The 10,443-nt window shown below is 37.9% G+C and overlaps 1 protein-coding gene across 1 annotated transcript; it reads left to right on the top strand.

Annotated features, from left to right (window-relative positions):
- Positions 1-7,718: 7,718 nt before the first annotated feature.
- On the top strand, positions 7,719-9,590 carry LOC135199115 (caldesmon-like). The gene has a single exon (XM_064227034.1). The coding sequence runs from the start codon at positions 7,719-7,721 to the stop codon at positions 9,588-9,590; it is 1,872 nt and encodes a 623-aa protein (XP_064083104.1).
- The last annotated feature ends 853 nt before the right edge of the window (positions 9,591-10,443 follow it).

Here is a 10,443-nt window from a genome sequence, read left to right as displayed (position 1 = left end):
TATATTTAAATTTCAAATAACAATTAATAATAAGAATAATAATAATAATAATAATAATAATAATATAATAATAATAATAATAATAATAATAATAATAATTTTTTTTATTAGGATTAATTTTGCAGATCATCAAAATACTTGTTAAGCCTTTAAGGGAAAAGAGATTTTTTTTTTTCGTGCAAGTTCGTTCAATCAAACTTTAGTAACAATCTCTGTGTATTCAGTATAGGCTTTTTTTATTAAGTTCATTGTATTTTCTCCAGTATGCTACATTGTATATTCTCCAGTATAGTACAGTTATTAGTTATGATATTCCTTGCCAATGAAAATTATGTCGCAAAGTTTAGATGAACTTGAATGAAAGGTCAGATATTGCTTGTCGGGTAAATGTCAGGAAATATTAGGTTAAGCCACGATTAATTACTAAGGAACTACTTGCTTAGCTCTGCTTTTTCATGCTTTCAGCTGATAATGTATTCTCGACTCACTTTCTCTTCATCTACCTTCATTTATTGGTTACATTTTTTATAAACTGACAAGATTCTCTGTCGCTGTATTTACTGCATAATGAACATTAAATTGCATACTAGTATTCCATCCTGATCTTGGTTTAGCCTTGCGAGATCAGAATATCATTTTCTCTTTTACGCGTAATATAGTTTGAGGAAACAATGTAAAGAATTCCCCACATTTAGGGACAAAAAAAATAAATAAATAAATAAAGAAAGAAAAGGACAATTCAATGCTGAGTTTGAACACTCTTGAGATCAGTTGTATTCTTTCGCATTTTCTTTAGATAATTAAGAATATTCTATTGATTTGCTTCAAGTATTTAGTATTCACTCATCTCTCGTCTTCGCGTGAATCTTTCATGTTTTCCTAACGAGAAAACTTGTGGCGGTTAATCCACTTGGAAAATTGCCACCAACTGCACGAAGTCCTACGATATTCTTTTTCTCAAAAAATCTATTGTCATTTTCATATACCACTTCATATAGGAAGTTAAGCTGCATCTTTTTTTTATTGAATGAAGGTTTTCCAGTAACTCAGGGCTTTTATATTTCTGTCGCCTCACTTTCTCTGTGCTTTTACAAGTCACGTTGGCGACAGAGAAGATTTCAGAATTTTATTGATGCGCTTAGTTTATTGCATAATTGTATTTTCGTCGTCATTTATTTAAAAATAGATATTTAATCTTTTTATGTACAAGGGCAAAATAAGATAATATTTTCAAAGTCATTATATTAACTCAACCATAATATATTACACTCGTGTATTTTTTAGAAAGAATTTTATTTGAGTTGAAATTCAAGTAAACTGAACGAGTAACTTTATTAAAATCGTGTCTGTATCTCCCATAAGTTTAAGGCCTATGTGATGATAATAATATTTTGTTACTTAGTTTCATTGTGTTAATTCGTAAACATCATCTAGATCATTTTATAGTTTCTTATACCCCAAGTTTTGACATATATAATTATTTGGATTCGTGGATCAAGTGTGTTTTGTAATTATTTATTTGAGAAGTTTGTAAGTAAAGGGAAAGGGCGCTGACCGGAAAAAATAATAAAAAAAAAAAAAAAAAAAAAAAAAAAAAAAAAAAAAAAAAACTTGCGAAAAAATGGCAGAAAGGCAATGGGGAAGTTATTTATGATGGACAATGAACTGATTGACTTTGAAAGTATAATATATGATGGAAGTGAAGTGTTTATATAATTAGAAAGAATAGCTGGTGGGTTAGTATGCCAGACTATCTGAGACAAGTGTCTTTATGTATCCAAGTCTGTCCATCATCTTCATGAATCAAATAACTCCAGAAGGGACGGTAGATTTAGGAGTGCGAAATAGTTACTAACAGGTGCTATAGTAGATTCACATCAACCGTGCATTTGACGTCTAGGCCAGTCCCTTACGACGATCCTGATTGGCTAATGATAAGCCAGTCACAGGGCTGGAAACTCTCAGTCTCTCTCGAGGGTTCACATAGGTAGGATGTGTGTCCCACCTCTCTTGGGTGTCAGGAGAGATGGAACATACATCCTGCCTATGTGAACTCTCTCGAGAGACTGAGAGTTTCCAGCCCTATCATTGGTTTATCAACAGCCAATCAGGAGCGTCGTAAGGGACTGGCCTAGACGTCAAATGTACGGTTGATGTGAATCTACTATAGCGCCTCAGTGGCGTGATTGGTATGGTTTTGACCTGCCACCTCGGTGGCCGCGAGTTCGATTCTCGGGCATCTTATTGAGGAGTCAGAGATGTGTATTTCTGGTGACAGAAGTTCGCTAACTTCACTCTCGACGTGGTTCGGAAGTCACGTAAAGCTGTTGGTCCTGTTGCTGAATAACCACTGGTTCCATGCAACGTAAAAACACCAGACAAACAAACAAACTAATAGGTGCTAGTGAAGAAAAACTGCAGACACTAGAGTGAAAGTGTTTGTAAGAGAAGAAAGCGAATAATTAATGTCAGCAAAAATGAGATTGTGGGAGTGAATGAAAACCAGACAGATATTTCCCAGCATGCACTCATACTCTCCTTCTCTCTGGCTGCGACCCACCTCACTCGAATAACTGTCAGGTCGATATCTCATTGCATAACTTAACGGAGTCACAGTTACTTGTCCAGGAATCGAACCTGTGCTCGGCGGTAAAATAAGAAGGAAGACAGCTGGTAGGTCCAGCGCTGTAGAAAAAAAACAAAAAGAATCTGGAACAAATTCCATTCCAGTTGTAGAAACGCTCACGAGCGTTCGAATTCAGCTGGGACGAGAAAGGAGTAGTTAGTGAGAGAGGATTATGGCCCGAGTTCAGACAGAGCCACCAAATGATTGGTCGGGTTTTTTGTGCTCTCTCTCTCTCTCTCTCTCTTCTCTCTCTCTCTCTCTCTCTGCCGGGTCAAAACCGATACACAAAACATTGTTAATAATCCATCTGCATATTCATGGCAGTTTTCAGCTGAATGGTCTCTCAGCTACAAAAATAGGTTTCCCAGGACAACGTAAACTGAATCTCAGGTGGATAATGCATACCTATCACTCCACTTTCTCTCTCTCTCTCTCTCTTTCTATATAATATATATATATATATATATATTATATATATATATATATATATGTGTGTGTGTGTGTGTGTGTGTGTGTGTGTGTGTGTGTGTGTGTGTGTGTGTGTATACGGTTGAGAATAATATTTTTTGTATCACTTGAGTTATAATTCAGGTCAGTTATTTCCTATATATATATATATATATATATATATATATATATATATATATATATATATATATATATATATATATAGCACATAATATGCCATATAGGAATTTCTATAACCCACTACCCTCTTCATTTGCATTTCTCTCTCTCTCTCTCTCTCTCTCTCTCTCTGCTGGGCTACTTTCGTACGAAGGTTTCATTTCCCCTTTCCGAAGGGGTCGTTCTATATCTACAGTCAATTTGCATATACTGATGATTCTCTTCTCTCCTAGACTGACGATATTGCGATGACGGGAAATGGGATAATGGCTCTGGGTGGGGCGACCCCTCAATATATCCATTCTTTTCTCTACGGGGGTTGGTGGGGGGGCGCATGGACCTTTGATTATGGAGGGCGTAATTGAGGTAGTGATGATTATGATGATATTAAAAATAATTGTAGTTAAATTTAGTGATTTCAGTTGTTGCGTAATTGGTGTAAATTACTGAAAAAAAAATGTAGTAAATTATCTTTGATTGTGGCGATCGTATTTTGAGATAGTGATGATTATGATAATAATATAAATAATTGTAGTTATATCAAGTGATTTTCGTTTGTTGGTATTAGATTATAATTGGGTGTAAATTAGAATTGTAATTTGGTGTAAATTAGAATTGTAATTTGTGCAATTTTTTTTAAATACGAGTAAATTATCTTTCATTATGGCGGTTGTATTTGAGATAGTAATAATTATGATAATATTAAAAATAATTGCATTTATATCTGGTGATTTTCATTTGTTGGTGTTAGATTATAATGGTGTAAATAATAAAATATATTAGTAAATTACCTTTAATTTTGCCGATTATAATGAGGATAGTAATAATTGTAGTAAAGTTAAAAATAATTGTAATTATATCTAGTGATTTTCTTTCTTGTTATTAGAATTGTAATTAGTGTAAATTACTGAAAAAGTACTAGAATTTATCTTTGATTATGGCGGTCATAATTGAGTAGTTATAATTATGATAATATTTAAAATAATTTTAATTATACCTACTGACTTCAGTTTGTAGTTATTATTAGAGTGTAATTGGTGTAAATTACTGAGAAAATTACTAGTAAAACTATCTCTGATTATGACGGTCGTAATTGAGATAGTAATAATTATGATAATAATAAAAATAATTGTAATATATCTTGTGATTTTCGTTATGCTATTAGAACTGTAATTGGTGTAAATTATTGAAAAAAAAACCTAGTAAATTACCTTTGATTATGGAGTTTCGTTAATGAGATAGTCATAATTAATTATAGTAATATTAAAAATAATTATAATTATATCTAGTGATCTTTCAGTTGTTGCCATTGGAAGTGTAGTGTAAATTATTGAAAAAAAGAAAAATACTAGTGTAAATTACTTATTTATATCGGTCGTAATTGAGATAATGATAATGATGTAAATAATATTAATTACATCTAGTGATTTTCGTTGTTACCATTAGAATTGTAATTGGTGTAAATTATTGAGAAAATTACCAGTAAATTATCTTAAATTTTGGTGGTCGTAATTGAGATGATAACAAGTAACGATGAAAAATCAATTGTGATTCCATCTAGTGATTGTAGTTGGTTGCTATTGTGAGAATGGACATTGGTGTAAATTACTGAGAAAATTTTCAGTAAATTACGTTTAATTATGGCGACCGTAATTTAAATAATAATAATAATAATGATGAAAATAATTGTGATTACATCTGGTGATTTTAGTTGTTGCCATTAGAATTGTAGTGTTAATTATTGAAAAAAAATACTTATAAATTACCTATGATTATGACGGTCGTCATTTAGATATAATGATGATAATGATAGAAGTAATTATGATTACATCTAGTGATTGTAGTTGGTTGCTATTGCCAGAACCGTAGTTGCAACATTGCAAGTCAGTAGTTCAAGGAGGTTGTCGCAACCGCCTCCTGAATTCGGGGTCGCCCGGCAATACCCGGAAACCAGGACGTTGTCATCTTGCCCCCCAAACCCCCCCAACCCCCCGGCCTACCGGGCATAAGCTGGCGGTTTTACACAGTATTATATGTTGTAAAGTAAACTAGATTTCTTCGGAGAAATATTTACTTATTTACTATTTTTTATTGCCAAAATTTAAGCATACTTGTTCCATTATAACTTTTGTCACATTATAATATTGTCATTTCCATCACAGTTTTGTTTGAAAAGTCAAGTTAAAGTCTTCTTCTCCTTTTGAAAATAAACACAAGCCTCTTCAAGATGGCGACGAAATCAGACCCTCTACGCCTATGTAAGTCTTGGTATGTATTTAAAACTCTACTTAAAATTTAGTTACAGTAATACGCAAAAGTTAAAGGATTTCGAAGCGTTTTTGTAACAATATACCAACATTCACACGCGAGAAAAGGGTCTGATTTTATCCAAATCTTCAACTAAAGAACGTGATTGCTCTTCATATTCTTCAGTATTATTTACTAACACAGGCGAGGAGGGAGCATCAGAATAATAACTAACATAAAGAGAAAAGAACTCTGCTTTAGGGGGAATGGCGTCACGGAGAAATGCCTAAAATAGCTCCCACTAACAATCATAATAACAATCCAGGGTGTCCATAAAGTCTCAGTACCATTACAAGTATTTGTTTATTGTAATGATACTGGGACTTTATGGACAACTGTATATCTGAGTCTAAAGGCGGTACGAAGTTCAGTTTATGCCTGCAAAGTCGACCTGAACAGGCAAAACTGAACTCACTAACACTCAGTTTCGCCTGTGCATAACTGCCCAAGTATGATTGTCAGTGGCTACCTTTAATGACGAAAGCGTTTAAGAGAGTTGAGGCCGATGTATGTGACAGAAATACGCCTTTTTCCATCTGAAATTCCCGACTCTTTTGTCTAAATGAAGAACTACGAATTTCGCCCAGTTTTTTTTTTTTTTATTTTTTTTTATTTCAACGTAAAATTTCTTCGAGTTAGTATTTAGTCATAGTACAAGGACGAATACCCACGTGAATGAAGCATGCGCTGGAGCCCTGATCGCATATTACCAATGGAGACATTTTGGATCACTGGAACCGAAGAAGTCTTCAGAAGCCAGAGGAATCTTCAGAAAACAGAGGAATCTTCAGAAGCCACAGAAGTCTTCAGAAGCCAGAGGAATCTTCAGAAGCCAGTCGTGGCATTTTCCAAAATTACCTATAAGCAAACCTTCAGTAACTAGTATAATCAGCAATCATGTTTAACCATATTGTCGAATGTGTTAGCAACTTTGTGATGGCCCACCACCCTGCAGAGAGACTTTGGGATCTATGGATTATATTGTCAGCCCTTCTTTGTTGGTCTTTTGTCGGTTTCCTTCATGGAAACTTTGTTGGACTGGTAGGAGGACTAATAATCTTTTTGATTGCCCAGCTCCCTGTAGAGAGAATTATGGACTTATTGTTGATTATATTGATTGTCCTTCTTTGTTGGTCTTTTGGCGGTTTCCTTCATGGAAACTTTGTTGGACTAGTAGGAGGACTTATAATCTTTTTGATGGCCCAACTCCCTGCAAAGGTAGTTGTGGATTTCTTGATCATATTGCTTGTCCTTCTTTGTTGGTCTTTAGGCGGTTTCCTTCGGGAAAACTGTTTTGTTGGACTGTTTGAAGGACTGAAGAACGTTGAGATGGCCCAGGTCATGCAGAGGGGGGACCTGAAGATTTATTTGTTATGTCGCAGGAAGTCCTTCCTTCTTGGTCGTTCGGCGGTATCCTTCGGGAAAACTTGTTTGCTGGACTATTGGGAGGACTTTGCGGAGTGTTATTCATATTATTCCTGAAATATCAGGATGGAAAATTGGTCAGCGAGACAACAGAGAATGCAGAACCAAGGATTCGATGTGAACTGGAAGACTTGACGGATATTAATCTCAATCTAAAAAAAGAAGTGGAGGAGGCTCAAGAGAAGAACTGCAACCTCATTGATGATAAGGCTCAGATGACGATAGACGAGGATGCTCTCCTGGAGAGAATTCAAGACCTGGAAACGTCCTTGGCTAATGACGACAATTCACATGCTGAAGAAATCGTTGAGCTGACCCAGGAGGCTGAAAGGAAAATGCACGAAACAGAAGATACTACTCAAGTTTTGGAAAAGGAAAGGAAAGTTCTGAAGAAAATTCAGGACAAAACCGAAGACTTGATAAATAAACAAGGAGAAGAAATAGGGTATTTAAATGGCCTCAATACTGCAAACAAAAGACTACAAGAACGCCTCCATGAATGTGCAGCCGAAAAGGAGAAAACTGGAGAGGATATGGATAAAAAGAAACTTAAGTTGGAAGGCGATCTTGAATGTCATGTAAACGAAAGGAGGAATTTGATGGAAATGAGATCAGCAGATGAAGACAGGAAAAGGAAGGTAAGCGATTCCTTAGGATAGTGGATGAGGAAGTCACTAAATTGCAGGATCTAATAAACAGCGCAGAATCGGATCTGAAAACTTTTAGACCACAGATGAGTGAGGAGGTAGAAGGAAAGGTCTTAGCAGCCATGGGAAAAGCCCGCCTCCTCATTACTCAGAAGGTTGAACAGTTTCGAGGTCTATGTCAACAAAATATCGATGGTCCCAAAGGTGAAGAACCCACCATAATGGCTGCAGACCTAGCTGGCTTTTGGGACATGGTATCAATTCAGGTGGATAATGTACACCACCTTTTCAAAGAGGTCAGTGTTCTGAAAACTAAGGGATGGAAACAGGACCAAAATGTAGAGACCACTAATAATGTCACCATAAACCCAGTGAAGAGGAAACCAGCAAAGGTTGGGAAAAAAGCTGTGAAGAGTTGTCCTGAGGAACAAAAGGCACGAGACGAGGCCCGCAAGAAACTACTGGAGGAGAGACGTAGGGCGATGAAGGAGGCAATGAAAGCTAAACAAGCTCAGCCTGATACAAATGGCGTAGTAACTGATGTAGAAATTATGGTGGCAGAACAAAACGTTGCCAATTTGGAGCATTTAGCAGTTGAAGATAAGGAGGAAAGGACAAAGGGAGATGAATGTGGCACAGTTAATGAGAAAATCAAGGAAGTGGGAAACCAAAAGGAAGGCCACCAGTTCTTACAAATAGTTGAAAACAAGGTTTCTGAATTACAAGCCCTGATAAACAATGCCGAATCTGACCTGGAAACCTTCACACCACAGATGAGTGAGGAGGTACAAGGAAAGGTCCTCGCAGCAATGGGAAAGGCACGCCTCCTTATCTCACAGAAGATAGAGCAGTTCAGAGGCCTGTGTCAACAAAACATTGATGGGCCTAAAGGTGAAGAACCTGCTATACTAGCTGAAGATCTGGCGGGCTTTTGGGACATGGTATCCATTCAGGTGGATAATGTTTCACAGCTTTTCAAAGAAGTTAGTGTTCTTAAAGCCAATGGATGGAAAGAGAACCCAAATAAACAGAACACTAATAATGTCACCAAAGGTCCTGTGAAGAGGGAACCAGTAAAAGTTATGAAAAAAGCTACGAAGATTTGCTCCGAGGAACAAAAGGCACGAGATGAGGCCCGCAGGAAACTACTGGAGGAAAGACGGCGGGCAATGAAAGAGGCACTGAAAGCTAAACAAGCTCAGCCTGATGCAAATGGCATAGTAGATGATGTGGAAATTATGTTGGCAGAACAAAACATCGCCCATTTGCAAGATTTAGCAGGTGAAGATAAGGAGAAAAGGACAAAGGGAGATGAAGGTGGCGCAGTTAATGAGAAAACAAAGGAAGTAGAAAAACAAAAGGAAGGCCACCAATTCTTACAAATAGTTGAAAACGAGGTTTCTGGATTACAAGCCCTGATAAATAATGCCGAATCTGACCTGGAAACCTTCACACCACAGATGAGTGAGGAGGTACAAGGAAAGGTCCTCGCAGCAACAGGAAAGGCGCGCCTCCTTATCTCGCAGAAGATACAGCAGTTCAGAGGCCTATGTCAACAAAGTATTGATGGGCCTAAAGGTGATGAACCTGCTATACTAGCTGAAGATCTGGCGGGCTTTTGGGACATGGTGTCCATCCAGGTGGATAATGTTCACCAGCTTTTCAAAGAAGTCAGTGTTCTTAAAGCCAATGAATGGAAAGAGGGCCCAAATACACAGAACACTAATAATGTCACCAAAGGTCCTGTGAAGAGGGAACCAGCAAAAGTTATGAAAAAGGCTATGAAGAATTGCTCTGAGGAACGAAAGGCACGAGATGAGGCCCGCAAGAAACTATTGGAGGAGAGACGTAGAGCAATGAAAGAGGCCCTGAAAGCTAAACAAACTCGCCTTGATGCAAATGGCAGCACAGATGGTGTTGAAATTCTGGTGGCAGAAAAGAGAATGGCCTGCGAGTGAGGGGTTGAATATCTCCAGTACAAGAAGAAAAGCTTCATGTTCCCCAAGCATGAGTCCCTCCAACAATGCTTTGGGACTGACACCCAACAGTCATCAGGCCAGCCTGTGGCTCATTCATGCTCTCAGGATGAGAGCCAACAGCTGTTTGGAGGAAGGAGGACAAGCTCTCAGGATGAGAGCCAACAGCTGTTTGGAGGAAGGAGGACTAGCTCTCAGTTTGAGAGCCAAAGTGTTTCAAGATCCTCAGGAGACAATGAAAGTAAAGAGGAAGAAACCTGGAAGGACAAAGGACAGAAGAAACAGCCCCTGATTAACCAAAATGGAGGATTTTGGCATGTCATCAGTTGGAGATGTTGCATCGTGTTCCAGAGGAGCTGTGATCTTCCTGGCCCATTCGATGACTTGACTGCAGGATGGGTGTTCACGGCTGCTCCCCCCAGCAGCAACCAGTGACGGGAGGTCCCCCCACCTCCCACACACCCATCCTGCAATCAACCCCATTGACTGGGCAAGAAGATCGCAATGCCTCTGGAACATGACGCAGCATCATCAAACTGGGTGACCAGTCAGAATCCTTCACTTGGGCTGTTTCTTTGTAGCTGTAAAGACAAGTCTTGTGAACGTCCTTTTCATCAGGCATCCTCGGCAATTCTCTCGTCTCCCTGACGGAGGAAGGAGGACAAGCTCTCAAGAAGAGAGCCAATAGCTTTTTGGAGGAAGGAGGACCAGCTCTCAGGATGAGAGACAACAGTTATTCAGAGGAAGGAGGACAAGCTCTCAGGATAAGAGCCAACAGTTATTTGGAGGGAGGAGGACCAGCTCTTAGGATGAGAGCTAACCGCTGTTTGAAGGC

This window comes from Macrobrachium nipponense, chromosome 25 (genome assembly GCF_015104395.2).
Source record: "Macrobrachium nipponense isolate FS-2020 chromosome 25, ASM1510439v2, whole genome shotgun sequence".
Taxonomy (NCBI): domain Eukaryota; kingdom Metazoa; phylum Arthropoda; class Malacostraca; order Decapoda; family Palaemonidae; genus Macrobrachium; species Macrobrachium nipponense.
The sequence above is the reverse complement of the archived record's forward strand: the minus strand, read 5'-3'. Positions and strand labels throughout refer to the sequence as shown.

Bases quoted from the DNA above. Each gene is read 5' to 3' on its own strand.
- LOC135199115 (XM_064227034.1), top strand. From the start codon at position 7,719: ATGAGTGAGGAGGTAGAAGGAAAGGTCTTAGCAGCCATGGGAAAAGCC.